Consider the following 21,044-nt stretch of genomic DNA (forward strand, 5'->3'; position numbering starts at 1 on the left):
ATATTGTACCTAGAATTTCAAGGAATTTAAGAGAGGACAGAGATGCTTCTTGTCAGTATTGTACTGGAAGTCCTAAACAATAAGATTTTTTTATTAAGTGGCAAAATAATTGAGACAAAGAGATGAAACTATGTTTGCAGATGATAACTATTTTATTTACTTAGAAAAATCTAAGAGAATTTACGGATAGGTATTAAAACTTCAAAAAAGTATTAGGCCTATTTTCTTTTCTTTTCTTTTTTCTTTTCTTTTCTTTTTAAAGATTTTTAAAATGTATTTATTTGAGAGAAAGAGCATGAGCAGGGGAGAGGGGCAAAGGGAGAGGGAGAAGCAGACTCTGCTGAGCAGGGAGCCCAACGTGGGGCTCAATCCCAGGACTCCGGCATCATGACCTGAGCTGAAGGCAGATGCTTAACTGACTGAGCCACCCAGGCGGCCCAGTATTAGGCCTGTTTTCTAGTATCAAATGAACTTCAAAAAATTAATGTATTCCTACTTACCAGAAATACTCAAATAGAAAATACAACAGAAAAAAAGGATTCCATCCACAGTTATACCTAGGGATGGACCTATGCAGGAAAGAGTGTAACAGGCCTGAAACTGCTATTCCTAGAAAGGCCTGCTTGTAAGGTTGGTCCCTGGCTGACTGGCATCTGAGAACTTAGTGGGTTCTCTATATTGATATAAAACTTCCCTCAAAGGATAAGAGGGGCTCACACACCTAAACTTTTTGTGCAACCAGTGTGGCGCATAGACCTGATGTGGTGCGTGAATACCTGCCTCATGGCTTCGAGTCTGGAACGCTGGGAAACGGAAGGCAGAAGGTGCCCATACGACCAACCCCCAGTAGTCATCTCGAGTACCAAGTCTCTCATGAGCTTCCCTGACAGGCAATGCTTCACATATGTTGTCACACCTTGTTGGAAGAATCAAGTGTGTCCTGTGTGATTCCACCAGGGGACAACTCCTAGAAGCTTGTGTGTCTGATTTCCTCTGAACTTTGACCCATGTGCCTTTTCCCTTTACTGAGTTTGCTTTATAGCCTTGGGGTATAAATCTTAGCCGTTGAGTACCACTGAATGCCGGGTCCTGAGTCCTTCTAATAAATCACTGAAACTCAGGGTGGTTTGGGGGACCCCCAATATAACACCTTCAAAATGGAGATAATTACAAAATATTAATTGAAGAAGAACTAAATAAATGGAGAATTTTACCATGATGGAGAGTGGGAAGAAAGGCAGTCCTCCACCCCCATCATTCATATATTCAAAGCAATCCCAATCAATATGCCTGTAGGAGTTGTTTTGATTTTTATTGGTTCTTGATAAGTCAATCCTAAAATCAATATGGAAAAGGAAAGGACCAAAAATAGCCAGCTGTGAAGAAGAGTAGGTGGTAGAATTTGTCCAACTTGAGATAAGGAATTACTGAAAAGCTATAGTAATTAGGCAGCGGGGGGATATCTCAGTGGGGCTTTCCATGGAATTTGACAACATGATTCTCAAATTTGTAAGAATAAGTAAAAGTCCAAAATAGAACTTTCCTAATAAAGATAAAGAGCCATACCAAGTAGAATTTGAGGCTGCAATAATTAAGATGGTATAATACTGGTACAAGGATAGACAAACAGACCAACAGAACAGAAAGCCCCCAAAACACATCTACCATATATAGAAAAAAAGTTGATATTTGACACTACAGACCTTGGGAGAAGGATCGATCGACGTGCTGGACAAATAGCTATCTAGAGTGGGAAACTCATTTAAACCCTATTTCATACTACACTCCTTACTCTTCTATATGTTTGAAATACATCATAATAAAAACTTTGTTTGACTAAATGCATACACTAAAATCTCTTACTCTGTTAGTAAACCATAGGCCAGTAATCATAATTTTACAAATTGTTCTCCTTGCTAGGATCCCAAGGGCCTATGACCTTACTTTAGTGACACAACCTCAATTTCACATCAACTTTTTGAGTAATATAAGCCTTACCTCATAGATCCTGGCAATTCCACAAAGTAGGGTTACTTCTCCTGGAAACTTATCTAAGCCTTGTTTGAAAAGATTTAAAGCTGTCACTGGTTGATCCAATGAGATATAAACCTAAAACCAAGATACATTTCAATAAAAGTACTGGTTCTTAAAATAACAGTATTTGTTATGACAAGTTTATAACTATAGCTTAGTAACAGATTATCTCCTAGATATTACAAGTAAAAAGTTGTCAGAAACATGGATTAATTTTCAATGGTGATGTTATAGTCTTATCTTCACATGTCGTATATGAAGCATTCATTCATTTATTCCTTCAACAAAACCTCCTTGTGGGCTTGCTATTGCCTCAGAGACTGAGCAGTGACTTAGTAAGAAAGGAATGAGGGAAAGTCTTTTTAGGATAGAACAGACGGGAGTTATGTCTATAAGCACGCACAAAGGAACCAATTATGAGATGGAGGTTGGAGACGCAGGAGAAGGAGGAGAGGACCAAGGAACAAGAAGGTCTGAGAAAGAGCAGCAGTGGAGAGCCCTGAAGAGAAGCTGGTTTTGGGAAAGGGCCCTCAGAAATAGAGGAACAGGTTTGTAAGGAATGGGGTCAGGGAGTTGAGAAAGTTAGCACTTGATGGCTTCCACCTAATGAGCAATGAGAACATTAGCATAAATAACTCATACCCTTTGTAGGAATTTCTAAAATAGGGAATTACAGTTTTAGGCATGGAAACATAAGATGATGACATTTTTTCTTCATGATATTGGACACTCTGTTGCTTTCCAAATAGACTGTGCTTGGAAGAAGGCCCAAATGGATACACAGAAAAACTGTTTATAGTGTTTAATGCTAAAGTATGAGATTAAAGGGAGAGCTATGGATGAAAATACTTCAACTTTTACTTTATAAAACACTGTTGAGCTGCTTTTTAAAATACAATAAATAATTTAATATACCAAGGAATATAAAATATTTAATTTTTTAAAAATTAACAATCTAATATTTTCAAAAGTAATATTGTTCCTAAATCAGATTGATCTCTATTACATAGCAATTATTCTTTCATATATTAAAGAAAATAAGTAAATTTTACTTTTATATAGTCATGTAGGCAATAATAGACTTAAGCAAATTAATTTATGGAAAAATATGTCAAACCATGTATTCAACAATAGTTAAAAAGCACATTTTTTTTTAACCACCTGGCAAGTGATTATCAGTTAAGAAGATGACAAATAGTGTGACCTGAATTTTAATTTCAAGGTATCAGAAAAGTTTAAAAGTCAGCTGTGATGCTTAGAAACTTAAGAATTCTAGGTTTAATATATAAAGTACAGAAGGTGGACCTAATTTCAAACCTCTCTGAAAATTACGGTAAATAGATCAAGATTATTTAGCACTGTAAGTTTATATAGTGTAACTTTCATTTTGTTTCCTTTTAGTGTGCAAATTCTTAAAACCATATTTAGGAAGTAGTGGCACTTCCTTTTATAGCTCTTCTTTCAACCTCCTTTTGCACACTTTTCAATTTTAAAAAATTCGTCAAGATCCAACAAGATGATGTCCTAACCAGCACTTCACCAAATGTTTCAAGTAGCCCTGGCGAGGGCCAAGAAGTAACTTTTCCCAAGACTGAAAATTCTGGTGGCCCTTCACTTCCGCTGTGGCTGTGGGGAGCAGGATGGGGCAGCGAGGAGGAAGACCTGCGATGGAATGCTGGCTCTGAACAGCCAAGTGACCCTGAAAAACCTACTTAGCCTCTTCAAGTCTCCACTGGCATAAGAGTACAAAGGAAATGTTAAAACCTACCTTGTGGGGTTGCTATGAGGCTTAAATTCACCTGTGGGTGGAACAGACCAGATATAATACCTTCTCCTGAAAAAGTGTTCAATCAAGGAGAACTGTTGTCTTTGTTATTATGGCAAAGCCAAGAAGCCGAGGATCTACATAAAACAATTCTGGTTCTCTACAGTCTCCTTAGGTGGGAGACCGGCATGCTGTAGATAAGAAGACCTCTCCGGAGCCCGTTACCCGTGGAGGTGGTAATAAGCCCGTGGCAGTTTCTTCTGCTCTAATGGGCAATCTTTCAAAGGGGTTTTCTTATTTTTCATGGCAATAATTTCCTTGAGACAGCTACCCTCCATATGTTCTCACTTTTCCACTTGCTATAAAGAAAAATAAGTCTGAGCACATTAACTTGCCAACTATTCCTGAAGAAACCGGCAACTCTCCGTATCTATTGGCCAGAATTTGAACATTTATTTTGAGAAGACAGATTTCACTCCAGTTAAGAATACTTACTCACTTTTGCCAAGTAGAGAAATGTATCTACCATTTCCTGCTGCTTCAGGGCCGATTTAAACTGTTTTTCTGCTTCACGATACATTCCTAACCTAAGAACAGCCATTTTAAAAATTAGACGTTCAACTTAAAAATAAACACTATGGCATTTATTCACACACTGAGGATATGAATAGAGACAAATCACATTTCTATCTGTAAGAGTGAGCGTGTACTAAAGAAGGTAATATCATACACACAGACAAATCATTATCAGCTTTGTGTTTGTAGAGTTGAGCACCAAGTTGCCTATTTCCCATATTCACTGTCTAGGCAGCCGTCCTGCGGTGTGTCGAACGTCTGTCTGAAGCCTAGACACAGCAGGACTGACAGCTGCCAGCGAGCCACGGCACATCAGTTTACCACCCAAAGAGCTTAGAATCAGCTGGACGTGCGGCCAGTGACCGGGGTAAATGCTTTCGGGTCTCCATTTTATTGGAAGAACTTACGGATGGCATTTCTTTGAAAACATTGTCTACTCTGAGACAAAGGCCCATTTTTGAAGCCGTTTTTAAACAGTTTTGATGTAAGTAGTAATTGCCACTTGAGTGATATAGTTATACCATTTTGTGATTCTAAAACATTTTCCTTTTTTATCTTCATATCCGATACAGATTGTCCTGGTCTACAAATTTGAGATTTGTTCCTTGCCTAACTAGAACCGTCCTGGTATCAGCCCCGTTTCTTCTGCCCAGGGAACATTTTATTCCTACGGAATCAATCATTAGAGCATTAAAGCTCAATCAGTCATTAAGGCACACTTCAGCCTCTTCTAGATCTGTCGGGCGTTCTCCTAACTACTCATCCCTAGCCAGTTACGAGCTGCTTAGGCACTTGAGGATGCTTCCACTTTGCGAAATGAATATTTCACAGGATGTTCTGCTGTGCTGCTTTCCTTCGGAGCTCTGACCTTCTACCTGGGTTGTCTAAGCCTCGAGCACTTGGGTGCCTACACACGAACAGCTGTGGGAAGATGTGGATGAATGGGGTTAAAAGGGACCCCCCCAGAATGAACCATGAGAGACTATGGACTATGAGAAACAAACTGAGGGCCTCAGAGGGGAGGGGGGTGGGGGAATGGGATAGACCGGTGATGGGTAGTAAGGAGGGCACGTATTGCATGGTGCCCTGGGTGTTACACGCAACTAATGAATCATCAAGCTTTACATCGGAAACCGGGGATGTACTGTGTGGTGACTAACATAATAAAAAATCATTAAAAAAAAGGGACCCCCCAAAACTGCCCTAAAGTTGGAATGTGTGAAATGGCAGAAGCCCCTCCCCCCCACGTCAAAGCTCCCACAACTTTTACCAGGAGTGTTCACAAAATGTTACCAGAGAACTCTCAAGTTCTCTGAAAAACAGCATAGTTCTCTACAGAGCTTCAGCTGAACATTCAAATCTTAAGCATGTGGCTAAAGTTCAGCCACACTTAATTATCCATGAGAGTCTGTATATTTTTATCTAATGTGTCTCTTCCCAAAAATGATTTAAAAGGGATTACAATATAATCCTATAAGATACATATAAAACAAGAGTATGAAAACAAATAGATTTTTTTTAAATAATGGTGATGGAAAGATAAACAAATTAAAAAAACAAAAACAAAAGAGGAGTCAAAGTCACTTAGCTACCCTGGAAACCAAAGAAAGGAAGGATGGGTCATACATTTTTTTTTTTTTACTACTACATCCTCCAGAGATAACTTCTTCTAGTACTATCAAAAAGGAATAACCACATGGGTTCTTCTGCAAAGGAAGTTAAGTGGGCCATATATAAAGCAAGCCTAGGAATAAGGAAAAAACCAGTCAAGTTCATGAATACAGGCCAATATCAGAGAGTCCCAAGTCCCAAGATAACCCCACCAACCGCCAACTTCTTCTCTCCAATTTAATTCAATAAATATTGTCAAGCACCAACTGCATGCACATTTTGTGATACAAAAATGAAGATCACAACCATGAACTGAAGGCACCAATAAGAATTGAACAAAACATGTTCACAAATAAAAATGGAATCGTATTATGGCCAATAAGAAAAAAAAAACATGCTTTGAGAGCACAGAGGCGGAGTGAACCAAGATGGTTTCAGGGAGGAAGTGACAGGCAAGACTTTGAGAGTGCGACAGGGTGGGGAGGGGGTGGGGAAACATCTCAGATGGAAGCAGACTATCAGCACAGGCACACAGCAGAGTGCACCGCATGGAAGGGGATGCCAAGCTATTTGGTTTAACTGAAAGGAAGCAGACAGTAAGTAATGGGAGAAGGGAGTGAGAGGGGCAAGCATGGACTGGGACAAGATCAGATATGCCACACTTAAGATCCAGACTTCTTCCTAGACGTAGTGGAGATTAACCAAAGAATCCAAGTTATTCTGACGGCAGTACATAAAAAGGATTGGGGGGCAGAGAACCCAGGTAAGAAGCTAATGGAACAATTCAAACAAACTGAAGTCAGAAGTCAGGCATTGGAGTGGGAGTGGGGTAGTAGGGGAACTACTGTAGACAAAGAACGGGCAGAATTTACTGGTCAGGGGCAAAGAGACACAAGTCAGTTGGAGCTCCATCTGCTGGTAATCCATCCTTGACCTCTCCAGTCCAACTTAGGAGCTCGTCTCCGAGCTTTCCATGCTTGCTTCTATCACAGTGGGAGCCATGCTTAGGATTGTTTACTGTCCTCCCTCCCCCAGTGGACTGTAAACCATCTGAAGGAAGGACTATCTAATAAATACTTGTAACTCTTGTACCTGGCTCATTAACTATCTTAGCGAGTCAGTGAATGCAGGAGTGCTGGGCACGTACTAAAGATGAGAAGCTATTAAGGGACAGAGGAGAACTGATTAATATGGCAAGGTACACTCATTTACATGCCATCTTATACAGATGGCAGAAGGAATCCAAACTGTGCTTTTCTTTAATTATTAAAGATTTCTTCAGGTTTTGTTTAGAAGCTCAAGATTTCAAGCTGGCCTTCAGAAATTATATTCATAAAAGTTTAATGGTATAATGCTATGAGATTACCTTTTACTAGAAAATACTTCCTCAGCCTAATAGCAGAAAAAACATTTAAGTTCTATGTAAAATATGTAAGTGGAAAGTAGTCTTAATTTCAACCAAAAGGGAACAAGCATCCTTTTTATTCCATTTATATATTTCCTTTTCCTCAGTGTTTGATAAGTAAAGTTTATAAGTACTAAAGGATGCTTACAGTAGCTGGTCTACCCTGTTTTGAATACTAAAAGATGTATTTGTATTTATAAAATAAAACTGCCTGCTTGTCTCTATTTTCCAAATGCTCCAAATGCATTTTAATACCAGGCAACAAGTGTTAGATCTCAGTTACCAGCTGCTATATAATATTCATAAAATTAATTACAACTTTTCTGACCTCTCAATTTGCTTAAAAATGTGTTTACGGACGTCTGGGTGGCTCAGTCAGATGTCTGACTCTTGATTTCGGCTCAGGTCATGATCTCAGGATCATGGGATCGAGCCCTGTGTGGGCCTCCATGCTCAGCGGGAAGTCTGCTTGAAGAGTCTCACCCTCTGCCCAACCTCCACTTACGTGTGCACTCTCCCTCCCCCCCAAAATGTGTTTAAACATTAAGTGAATTAATGCAAGAATATTCAGATCCTAGAGAAACACTGAAATTGTGCAAGTAGTAAGAGAACTGGCATCAGAAAGCTGAGCTCAAATTCTTGTTCCGCCACTTACAGGCTGTGTGAATTTGGACAAGTCACTTTATCTTTCTGAGGCTCAATTTTTCTCATCTGGACAAAGTGCTAATTGTAATAGCAACTACCTCCAGGTGCTGTGAGATTTAAGTGAGATAATGTAACATATGGACAAGCTAGCTCTCAACTGTGAAGCACTTTACACATGCGAGGCATCAGGGGACATAAAAAGACTTGAGAGCAAAAGAAGAGGAATGGGAATCAACAGACTCAGTTCTAACAGGTCCGTTACTGGTCTTTTACTAAGTAGTTCCTGATACAAATCACAGGCTCTCTCTGGCCTCAGCTTCCTCATCTGAAAAAGGGTGTTGGATCTGATGGTCTCAGAGTTTCCCCTGCCCAGCACTACCATTTTAGTATTCCAAAGCTATCAGTCCTTAGTGCTACCATGTTCAAATGCTTCCTCACCTAAGTCAAAGACATATTTCTCATTTCTACCCAAGGAAACCCACCCAGAAAAATAATGATCAGAGTTGAGACTAAAATATGCCACAGCATGTCTAAGCCCTTCACAACTAATCAAAATTTTTACCTGTAGTAACATTTTCCAATCTGCACTTTCCACCACCAGTCCTTGTACTGAGAGTACTCTGTGGAAAGGGCAGCCAAGTCCAAAGCCTTTGAAAACAATTCATTTTGGATTAGGATTTTCGTTTTGAACAATGAACAGAAACAATAAATAATGAAATAAACCGTATAATTAGCACCAATCAAAACATGCATTAGAAATCAGACAGAAACTCAAGTTGCTCATGTTTCCAGATGGCTCCACCAATTTTCCCTAAATAATCAGTTCCAGACAGGAGGGCTGGCAGCAGATGAATAGTAAAAACTGATCAAAGAAAAGCAGATGTACAATATATTAGAATACAATTTTGATATACAAGGCACAAAATGGATATTAAAAAATCCCCTAAGTTGTATGCTCTCCCCACCCTTTCTCTACCGTCCAATGATTCAAAGTGCCTCCAAACTCAGTGGCCGCCAAGGCTTTGGTGTGTCAGCCAGGTCCAACTGCAGGCCCCACTTGAAGACAGACGTAGAGAAACAGAGAAAGAGCAAGTAAGCAGAGAGGGGGAGGTATGAAGCCTCAAATGAGCAAGGGCACTTGGATATCCGAAGTCTTCCATCACCACTGTCCTATCATTCTGACCCCAGTTCACATCTCGTGATGCTGACGGTCACACTTGTCTTTGCTGCAGACTGAGAAAGATCCTCTGAGCTGCTTTCTTATTTTACATGTGTTTATCCCTTTCTTTCTAATGCCTTGTAGTTTGTTCCTTCTAGTGTTTATTCAAGATCAGACATGAGATGACTAGGAATTAGGATTTTATACATAACAAGTGGAAACCATTTGGACAAAAAGGAAAGCAAATCGATCTTTACACAAATTTGAAGCTCAGGTGAAGATCTAGTGAATGAAAACTCGGGTTATTCGTTAAAAGAGAATTCTCGTGTTTTATTATATTCATTATTCTTTATCTCAAGGTTGGAAAGCTCTTATTCTCTAGCCAGTGTTAGTATAACTGTGATATTCAACAGTTAAAGTAACTCTCAGATTTCAGTTCTATTAGCTCAGAGTATATCCCATATTACTGTCCGTGTCTTAATATGAACTCTTTCCTGAAACGCAAGCCAGATGACTTCCTTCAATCTCCTACCACAGAATTAATAACTTTTCCTTGTGTTTCCTCATCTTTTCTTGCTCCAGGGGAGATTTCTAAATATGCAAACTCTTTAGAAAAGGATGATGTCACCACACTGAGGTTCTAATGGACCTAAAAAAAATCAACACTTCTATTTGAAAGCTATGGAAATTAAAAACAAGCCACACACTACTTTCATATGCTTATTTTCCTTTTTCCCCAAGCCAGACATAAAATTGGAAGCAAAAAAATTCAGGGAAAAAGTATAACTTTCATTAGCATTATCTCTGAAAATACTGGAAAACCATATTTTCAATCAGCTCAATTCAGGACTGCAAGGTAAATATCTGAACATATTAATTTTAACTTAATCTTTATAAAGAACTCTTCCAGCAGATAGATCATATTCACTCTCATGTTTAATATAACAAACCTTCTAGTTTTTCAGAAAAATAGTCACTCTAAATTTGTCACATATTCTAATTTCCCAAGGCTAGATTTAGCACTTATTACAGACTGCTGATTTTGCTTATGGTCCTAAAACAAGTCTTCCTATGTAAGACCTTGATGTTTGTGCTGAACTGATTAAGGAAATTAACATGAATTGTTGATATAGAATAAAAATTGTAAAAAAGAATATACATTTTTTTAAAAGATTTTATTTATTTATTTGACAGAGAGAGACAGCGAGAGAGGGAACACAAGCAAGGGGAGTGTGAGAGGGAGAAGCAGGCTTCCCGCCGAGCAGGGAGCCCGATGCAGGGCTCGATCCCAGGATCCTGGGATCATGACCTGAGCAGAAGGCAGATGCTTAACGGACAGAGCGTGTTAAAAAAACAATTTCTCTTTTCTTCTTCCAGCTAAAGTTGTAAAACATTGGGAAAAAGGGTATAAAAATACACAAGTGCACGCTTTTTGCTCATTACCTAAATCCTTCTCCCATTGAGAAAATAACATTTGTGGTAAAAATCTAAAATGACATCTTTTTTTTTTTTTTTTAAGATTTTATTTATTTATTTGACAGAGAGAGAGACAGCCAGCGAGAGAGGGAACACAAGCAGGGGGAGTGGGAGAGGAAGAAGCAGGCTCATAGCGGAAGAGCCTGATGTGGGGCTCGATCCCATAACGCCAGGATCACGCCCTGAGCCGAAGGCAGACGCTTAACCGCTGTGCCACCCAGGCGCCCCTAAAATGACATCTTAATGGAACAAACTGATCCATAACAGAACTATGATGTGATGAGCCCTTAACAGAGTAAGAAAACACACAGGGCATCTGTCCTCCTCGATACTGCTCACATCCATCCCAGCACCAATACACAGGCACTCGGTAATTCCTTGTTTAAAGAATAACCCAATCAAGCAATAAGCCATTAATAAATTAATGAATAAAAGGAAAACAGAGGAACTAACAACTTGTGCTTTTCACTAAATAAGAACAAAAATTGCTTAATTTCATGTTCTATGAAAAATGTGTATTGAGGGTAAGCAGATGAAAATAATAAGCAGCATGCAATTACAAGCATTCTAATTTATTACTGCCCCTAATTTGTAGCTAAATTTATAAATGAAAAGTTGCTATAACATTATTGAAAATTTTGGAAAAAACTGGATAAAATTTTGGTAAATTTAGATAATTTCCATTAGTGCCACGAGGTATAGCTTTTTTATTTACTGTTGTAATGTCAGCTATTGGCACTATGTAGGCATTAGCAAATACTTGTAGAATCAATACCACGTCAACCCTGTAATACTTTTATTTCCATTTTTTGGTAATACCTTCTAGTATATGTTATAACTTTAGAGTGATAATTCTATTTAACATATGTGCTAAAGAGTATGCTTCGTTGGCTTAACATTATAAACACTTTTCTGTTTCTGCCTTATTTTTGTAATTATGATTTTTAATGGCTGGATAAAGCGCCGGCGTGCAGTGTATCGTAATTTACTAAGCTCGTCTTCTACCACTGAACATACAGGTTATCGTCCAGGTTGCTTTGCTACTGTGACCAATGCTACAATGAACATCTTTGCAAATACAGCATTTCTTTTTTTTTTTAATAATAATATTTTTTTATTATATTAGGTTAGTCACCATACAGTACATCCCTGATTTTTGATGTAAAGTTCCATGATTCATTAGTTGCGTAATACAGCATTTCTTTGTGATACTTCTTGAGAAGGGAAATTACAGAAATAAATGGAATAAGTATGTTTATGGCTGGGGTGCGTGGGTGGCTCAGTCAGTTAAATGTCTGCCTTTGGCCCAGGTTATGATCCCAGGGTCCCGGATCGAGTCCCGCATCGGGCTCCCTGCTGAGCGGGGAGTCTCCTTCTCCCTCTGCCCCTCACACCTGCTCATTCTCTCTCTCTCAAATAAATTAATCTTTTTTTTTTAAAAAAAAGTATGTTTATAGTAATCTATTTTATATTATCATACTCTTTTCCAAAATATAATACCATTTAAAATATCATCTATAATATATCGGGTGTAACAATTACTCTTCTCTCTCCCAGCATTTTCCCCAAATTTCATAAATGTAAAATTGCAAGTGCAAAAATTTTTAAACATTTTTGTGTTAGAAAGTGCATCTCTAATATGCTTGTTTACTGACATTTTCTCTAATGTACATTTTCTGTTACTGGATCATTTCCATTTCCATAAAACATTTCCTAACAAAGTCCGATAAGCTTTTTCCTATTTAACAAACACTAACATTTTAAAATCATGCTCATGGACATATTTCACCCTTCTGTTGTCCTTCTATGTTTCATTTTGTTTTGTTTCTGTTCACTGTGCCGAGAGAGAAATGAATCAGTAAGTCTTCATCCTTTGTGATTGCTTTGTAAATCCAACCAAACTGTGAACTATTCTATTGCTTGTTAGTTTAATTTTTTTTAATTCTTCACTAGTCAAATGTCTACAAGAAAGTCTTTAAATAAATTTTCTCAGCAGTATTGTTTAATGAAATATAAGGATCTATTTCAAAAAGAGTCAAAAATTATGTTCAATGTTGCCTGTTTTTGGAGTATTAAAGAGTCTTTCAATGTTCCTAAGAATAAAAATATAAAATTAGTAGGAGGGGACTTTAGCTCTCATGTGTCACTTGCTTGCTACTGAGATCTATTTGGCAGTCATTTTTGCTGTGCCTTTTCTCTTAATTTGTGGCCTTCCTCCATTGAGGCAGGAGACACACTCCCTCCTATCTGTTTGTTACGCTGTTCATGTCCTGTCCATAAGTCCTGTTCGTGCTCCCAGCTCTATTTTCCTACATTAGAAGGCCTAGCATTCCAGCCTTCTATTAATCATTGCCTTTCAAAGTATATTCTTCAGCAGTAGTTCCCAATGCTGGCTGAAAATCAGCATCGCCTATGGAGCTTTTATTAACAACAGATTTACCAGACATACCCGTTGGGATTCTGATTCAAGAAGTCTAGCAAGGATCCAGAAATCCATTACATTAAAATTCACCAGGTGATGCTGAAACAGTGGGATTTAGGAACTACTTAAGAGCCCCAGGCTTTGAGGGGCTGGAGCTCCCATGGTGGAAGAGTAAGGAGGAGGCCAGGTGGGTGTGTTCTTGGTCTGCTACTTCTGCTTGAATTCAAGCAGCCCTGCTTTTGTCTGTTTTATACGGCAGGGTCTGGAGGAGATTTCATTTGAAGAGAAAGGTTGTGCTGCTTAAAGAAAACATTTGAAAGTCACTGCTCTCTTTAAGTTTTTCAAATTTTAAGATTTTAAGATATTCAAATTTTTTTAAATCAATGAATATCAAGAACCATGAAAGCATTCTAAAATACTCAAACGTAATATGTAAATGTTAAAGTCTGTTAGACTCTTCAGAGTCCTTAGAATCCTTAGAATCTTTAGAATGTAAGTTCAGTTAGGGCAGAGAATAAATCCTGTTTTATTTCAATGTGGTTCCTATTCCTCAACACCACTGTATCAATGCCAAGACGTAGAGCAACATCCTCAAGATGAATCTATTGATAAAGACACCATCACCATGATCCACAAACAGCATACAATCTGTCTACTTTCTGAACCCATCGTCTGCAACTCCTCCCCTCACAGACCTCACTCCAGCCACCCCGGCCTCCTTACTGTTTCTTGAACAATCCAAGCGTGCTTCCACCCAGGGCCTTTGCAGTTAAAGTTCTCTCTGACTTACATATTCTTCCTACACAGGACTGTACAGTCGGCCCCCCTTCATTAGGTCTCGACCACTTTCCACCCCATCCAAAATAGCATCTTGCCCCGTGGCACTGTCTATTCCCCTACCTGCCTCCCTGCTCCGGTCCTCTCATAGTACTTATTATCCCATGACACGGGCTGTGTTTCTAAATTTGCTAGTTGTCTCTATTCCTTGCACAACCAGGATATAATCTCCAAAAGAGGAGAGATTTTGTCTGCCTGCTTCACTCTGTGATCTCAGGGCCTTTGAACGGTGGCTGGCACACTGCCATGGCTCAGACATTTTTAGATGAAAGAATACATGTCTCTTCAATAACTGAATTAATCCCCAAAAAGTCAAGATACAGCTTTATGCTGGGTAGAGACTGACTCCTTTATTTGGATGTTTCTAGTAAGGACAGTTTAACTACATGATTTTACATGTCACACTGAAAGCCTCTGACCAGCTTCATATTAAGTGAAAATGGCACGAACCGACTTACTTACAGAAATGTGCATGAGTTCTGCTCCAACCGCAGTTCCCTCTCTTCCCTACACGGCCACATGCGCCAGCACTTCACGACAGACAACGTCCACATTCTGTGTATGGGGCCCAGGCTCTCCCCTACAGTTAGGGCCACATCTTCCAATACGCGCAACGGTATCTCCACTTGGATAGCCAGTGACAATTTCTAACTCAAAATGCCTTCAAGTGAATTATCCAGCTTCCATAGAAACCGACTTCCTTCCCTAATTATCCCATTTCTGTCAGTAAAACAATCCTCCTTCTTGTAACAGCTTTAGAAGGCAGATTTGATGTGTCTTTCCTCTGTCCTCCACATTAAATCTATCATCATGTTCTGCCACTTCTTTCTTTAAAATGTCTCTTTGATGCTCCCATTTCTTAGTAGACGGCCTATGTATTTCTCACTCCATACCTTGCTCATGTTTTTACCCTTTCTTTACATTTATTTTCCCTCCTTCCACCCAAAAATCCGACTTACTTTGTGGCTCTTTATTAATATCACCCCTTTGATATTTTTTCCCCTTTGCTACCTAGTAACAATTTCACAGCTTGGCAATCATCTCGTTAATTGTTTCATTATGCCAATTTTATTTTCTCAGCTAGATTGCATGGCTTATGGAGTCAAGGAAAAAATATTTTTATTAGTTTTCCTAGTATATAGCACAGTGGTTGACACATAAAAAACACAACTGAGGAAAACGTTTTTATTTTCCTGAATATTTACCATATGGTTATAAAGCTTTTCCCCTAAACTAGTAAGAAAATGAGGGAAAATGCTATTATTAGACACTGCAAAATCAACTACATTCAATTTGACAAAATTTGTGAGGTAACCGGTTATTTGCATATTAGCATGTAAAAAGTGAAACAAATGAAGTCATATCTATATAACCTTAAAACTCTTGGGGTGCCTGGGTGGCACAGTGGTTAAGCGTCTGCCTTCAGCTCAGGGCGTGATCCCGGCGTTACGGGATCGAGCCCCACATCGGGCTCCTCTGCTATGAGCCTGCTTCTTCCTCTCCCACTCCCCCTGCTTGTGTTCCCTCTCTCGCTGGCTGTCTCTATCTCTGTCGAATAAATAAATAAAAAATCTTTAAAAAAAAAAAAAACCTTAAAACTCTTTAAGAAGTCCAAGATGATTGAATATTACTGAAGCTGGGTGACGGGTGATATTGGCTCATATTATTCTCTCTACTTGTGTGTGTTTGAATTTTTCTATCATAAAATGTTGAAGGAGGGGGAGGGGGTGCATTGCAAAGAAACCAGGAATACTCATATGAGTAAACCTACATGAGCATGAAAAATAAACTGTAGCACAAGCACATTATGCAATATTTTCAATTATCTGTATCTTGCTCTTCAATGGATATCTATATACTCTATGGATCAGGCACAGTTCTTACCACTTCTATATTTATAACAAATTTTCCTATTGAAACTGACAGTGAATTTGAAAGTATCAGTAATCCTCCAATTTTTAATAGTTCCATCCATTTATAAGGTAAGAAATAGAACATTTCAGAATCAAAAGTCCCAAAGTTAGAAAAATTACAAGAGAAAATAGCATGAATTCAAAACTTACAGTCTTAACATCATTTTCATGATGAAAGATATATTCAAACAAAGCCTATAAAGAAAAAAATGCCAAAAATACATTAGATTTTAACAAAAGCACTCTATTGTTACATCAAAACTGAAAGACCATTTTGACATCAGCTGGGTTGAACCAAAATAACAAGGTACTCTACAAGTGCCTTTATAAGTGAAGGGTCTATCCATTATTTGTTACAATCACCATTTTAAAATACGGTGATTTATACCTGATTCCTGCTTTTATAGAAAACAAACTGGGAAACTCAAATAACTAAACAGTGTTTTTCCTATTACACATACTATTTTACTAGAAAGAGACAAATGAAAAGACCAACTTTGGAATTATCCTAAAACAGATTCAGCCCATTCTTTTACACAAACTACACAGATGATACAGTGATTATGATATTGATAAGGACACTTTAGACATGGGGAAAATCTGGAAGTTCCTTTTGAAACAGAGTAGAGCTTAAGTGTAAAGTGGGGTGTGTAGATGACTCTGGTGTGCAGCCCGGTCTGAGAACCTTCATTATAGAACTTCACTGAACTCATCTGCATAAATAAGCACTTACTGAATTACCCCTTGGTGGTATCCCATTTGCCCATAGCCCACTTGCAAAGAGGCTAGCGTATCAAGGTTATTACCAGAGAAGAGGCAACCAAAGAAAGAAAAAAGAAATCAGGACAAGGCCCTTCTTTTAAAAGCTACACCTAACCCTCCGTTGGTTCTGTTACAAAGAAGAAAAGCTAAAAGTGCAGTTGGTGCTACCACTGCTGTGAAAAGAAGTTACCGCAGACCACTCAAGCAATCGTTATTAGAAATGAGTCCTGATGAGTAAAGGCGAATTGGAAACCAAAGACAGAAAACTGGGCATTATTTCTACAACACACTAAAAAAGCACAAAATCTAGTTCAGTTTAAATCTATGAACACAAACCAGGTCTGTTCTGGAAGCATGTTAGTTTGAGGGAGATGCCTTCATGGACCGCACTCCCTGGAGAGAAAACAGCAGTGAGAGGCACCTGGGGGGCACAGTCAGTTAAGCGACCAACTCTCGGTTTCAGCTCAGGTCGTGATCTCAGGATTGCGGGATCGAGCTCCACGTCAGGCTCCACACTGAGCTCAGAGTCTGCTTAAATTTCTGTCTTCCTCCGCACCCAGCCCCTCAAATAAATAAATCGTTAAAAAAGAGAACAGCAATGGTACCAACTAGCCATCCAGCCACCTCAAGTAAATGGCCTAAAAGGGCAGGGGAACCAGATATTCCATATGAGTTGCTGTTAATACTCCATTCTCACAAAGGTAAGGGAAATAAGTATAGCTTTACAATTCTGCTAAATGAAGTTGACCAGATTGCTGTCAAATAAGAAATTAAGAAAAATGTCATCAGTGTTATTATAGGCTAATTCCCTATCAAATGACACTTCTTTTTCTGATTTTAATTTCAACTCTGTATGGCTAGCATCCATTCTTATATTCCCTAGTGTATGACATTTAGTAAATATGTTAAACACCATTAGAACTAGGATTCAGAATGAACTCAGCACTCGTGCATAGAATTCACAGATATTACAGCTATAAACCTGGGCTAGGCTTAGACCAGTTTCAGCACCACCTAAGTGCTCATGTCTCTGAATTATTCCAAGCTCAGCTCCAAGTTTATCTTTACACTGAAAAGGTCATGGACCACTCAGGCTCTTTCTCTCTTTCTCACTCTCTCTCACCATGCATACACACACTTACTTCCTCTATTTCTCTTTAAAGGAGCATCTAATCTTTTTAAGATTTATTTATTTATTTGAGAGAGACTGCATGCACATGCAAGTGGGGGGAGGGGCAGAGGGAGAAAATCTTCAAGCAGACTCCCTAAGCACAGAGCCAAATACAGGGCTCCATCTCACCACCCTGAGATCATGACCTGAACCTAAAGGGAGAGTTGGATGCTCAACTGACTGAGTCACCCAGGTGCCCCGAGCAACTAGTCTTTGAGTAGGTAGAATTATTAACGTAATTCTCAATAAGGATCACTAAGCTAGACAGTGATATTGAGATGCCTGCCTAATTACTAATTAGAAGTATATATTTTTTTATCTTCCTTTTGACAGTCCTAAAATTCTATAAGGATAGAAAATTATTTTTCTGAGAGTAATCCAAGATGAAAAAGAAAAACACACACACACTGATGCCCTCTAGGCTTCCTTCCACAAAGATGCTGCTGCATATCTACCTTCTTCATTATAAACTGCTGTTCCTTTATCAACAATAGCCAAGCTATGGAGAGCACCCAAATGTCCAATGACTGATGAATGGATAATGAAGATGTGGTACACGTACATACACACACACACACACACACACACACACACAGGAATATTACTCAGCCATCAAAAAGGATGAACTCTTGCCATTTGCAATGACATGGATGGAGCCAGAGAGTGTTATGCTAAGTGAAACAAGTCAGAGGAAGATAAATACCATATGATCTTACTCGTATGTGGAATTTAAGAAAGAAAACAGACGAACATAGGGGAAGGGGGAAAGAAAAAGAAAAGGAAAGGAAAACAAAAAATAACAGACCCTTAAAGGTAGAGAACAAGCTGAGGGCTGATGGAGGGAGGTGGGTGGGGGATGGGCTAGATGGGTGACAGGGATTAAGGAGGGCACTTATTGGCATATGCACTGCATGTTTGTATGTAGGTGATGAATCACTGAATTCTATTCCAGAAACCAATATTGCACTGTATGCTAACTAACTAGAATTGAAATTTTTTAAAAAATTGCTGTTGTTTATCAGAGGAAAAAGAATTTCCTATAATAATGGTATATATACTTTACTTCTGATTGACTTTCCTTAACTCAAAAGACTAAGAGAAATTTTACATAGTTCAGTAATTAAACATTTCCATTTCAATCAAGACATCGCCTTTCCTTCACAATTTTTTCTATTTCCTACAATGTTGTTATGATAATATATCTAACATTACTTCATTACATTCTAACATTACTAACATACGATCATTTTAAGTACATACCTTTGCCAATTTAGGTTTCTGGGCATATTTTGTTAAATTCAGTCTAGATAAGTTTATAAAAGGTCCATCAGGACTTGTAAGCATGGAAGCCTATGGGGAAAAATGAGAGAACAAGAGTCCTGAGACTTTTTCCTGAAACATAAATTGAGTTCAATGAGCATAAAAATTATAAAGGCAACATAAGTAAAAAAGAATCACCTGTAAAAAGTCTTCCATATAACTTTCCACTATAACAATAGCAAAAAACGATATAAAATAAAGTTACTTTGGTAATAGAAAACTGTGGTAAAGCTGACAGAATTTACCGTTCCCAGCCTGACAAATCTTCCAGATGAGCTGGTGATAGGGCGAGCTGTGTAGGCGGTTCTGGGAGTTCTGATGGCCTGCTCCATAGTGCCAGGCCTTCCGCTCTGTGTGCCGGGTCTAAGGAAACCTGTAATGGGTCTTCCAGCTTGAGTGATTGGCCTTTGAAAAGTGTACATTGTGAAAATACAAAGAGGTCAATAAAGGAAGATTCTCCTACAGTCTGGTCACTATTTAAGGACAGAGGATATGAAACAGAAGTACATACCTGATAGCTGGACTAGGCCCTCCCGTCTGATTCGTTCCAGGCAGTTTCAAAGATGTGCCAGGGCCTATGAAATGAGATGGCAAATTCAATTACTATATTAGTTATTAATCTGTAAAAACTGTCAGCTAATGTAATTTTCAGAAATGTGCCGGCCTGGTGCAAAGGACATTAATAACAGGAAATGTATTTTAGGGAAATGTGTTTGAGACTGATATTTATTGAATATCTATCACGTTATTTTATGTTATCACATGTAATCTTCACACTAAGGGTGTAAGGTTGGTAATATTCACCCATTTAGCCAAGGCTTAGAGGGTTAAGCAAAGAGGTCAACCTGTTAGTAAAGCTGGGGTTCAAACTCAAGGCTAGCAAGCTCCAAAGCACCAAAAGATAGTTCTATACTCATAGTTTATTTCTGATACAGAACCTAGAATTTAGACATTTGAGCTCCAAAAGAGCAAAATGATGGGCAGAAAAAAGACATTTTAACATGAACCATATGTATTTTTTTTCCTCAATTTTCATTTGAAGCTTTAAAAGTTCTCTTTCAAAAACTATAAATGCCTGATAACTGTTACAACTATCAAATACCAGCAAGACCACCATATGTCATGGTAATCACTGAACACCATTTGTGCCAACACATCTGCAAGCTGGGGACTGGGCTTCTGTGACAATCCCGAAAGGCATTCACAGGCCAGCATTTCACCCCATCACCTCCCATCACGCATTAGAGCAAACCACCTTCAATTATTACAGTGAAGTGATGTTTTCCAGTGATCTTTTTTTTTTTTTTAATCCTTTTAGAACAATTCTGTTGTTTGGGTGTTTCCTGTGTTTCAACTCTCAGACAATCTTCTGATATATTTAGATAAGCAGTTCAGCCAGAATACATTTTAAATATAAAATATTTTTAAATGCACCCTATAGCTTTTATTGAAAAATGGCTTTATAGAGCAATCTCACATCTTAAGTTTAAGATAATATCATTGAATTGGGGAAGGAAAGTCTTTGTCCTATATGGCAAGGATAGAGACCATTTACTTGATAAATTTTTTTTCATGTATATAATGTCTTGTGATCCTTTTATATACAAATAGTATTATTCCTCCTAATGGCATTTCATTTACTTAAGGGAAAAACCAATACTTACGTGGAACTTGAGCAATAGCATTTTCATCCAGCATCATTTCTGCAATTCCTTCCTGATTTACATCAATTTCATCTACGTATACCATTTCGGTTAGTGCTCGTGCCTTTAAAATCCAAGCTGCCTATAAGCATGGATAAAATAAAGCATATATTAAGTAGTATTAGAAGTACTACCTATAGAAGCCTTATTATTGTCTAACTTTTTATTGGGCATGTTTACTACTTAGTGCATTATACTGATTTAAAGGGCTATGTCAAGAAACTAATACAAGAAGGCAAGGTCAT

General features: G+C 38.4%; 1 protein-coding gene across 2 annotated transcripts in view; it reads right to left on the bottom strand.

Annotated features, from left to right (window-relative positions):
- TTC8 (tetratricopeptide repeat domain 8) overlaps positions 1-21,044 on the bottom strand; it is a 50,252-nt gene that overhangs the window by 13,083 nt on the left and 16,125 nt on the right. The window contains exons 2-11 of one of the 2 annotated variants that reach the window (XM_008698922.1): positions 20,761-20,881; positions 19,608-19,671; positions 19,342-19,501; positions 19,037-19,126; positions 15,994-16,038; positions 13,624-13,695; positions 12,282-12,287; positions 8,599-8,684; positions 4,299-4,386; positions 1,999-2,109 (exon numbers count right to left, since the gene is read on the bottom strand). In XM_008698922.1, coding sequence (XP_008697144.1) covers positions 1,999-2,109; positions 4,299-4,386; positions 8,599-8,684; positions 12,282-12,287; positions 13,624-13,695; positions 15,994-16,038; positions 19,037-19,126; positions 19,342-19,501; positions 19,608-19,671; positions 20,761-20,881 — 843 coding nt within the window. The remainder of the gene's footprint in view (positions 1-1,998; positions 2,110-4,298; positions 4,387-8,598; positions 8,685-12,281; positions 12,288-13,623; positions 13,696-15,993; positions 16,039-19,036; positions 19,127-19,341; positions 19,502-19,607; positions 19,672-20,760; positions 20,882-21,044) is intronic. The other variant, XM_008698914.1, reaches the window with a different exon arrangement.

This window comes from Ursus maritimus, unplaced genomic scaffold (assembly GCF_017311325.1).
Source record: "Ursus maritimus isolate PB19 unplaced genomic scaffold, ASM1731132v1 scaffold_25, whole genome shotgun sequence".
NCBI lineage: Eukaryota > Metazoa > Chordata > Mammalia > Carnivora > Ursidae > Ursus > Ursus maritimus.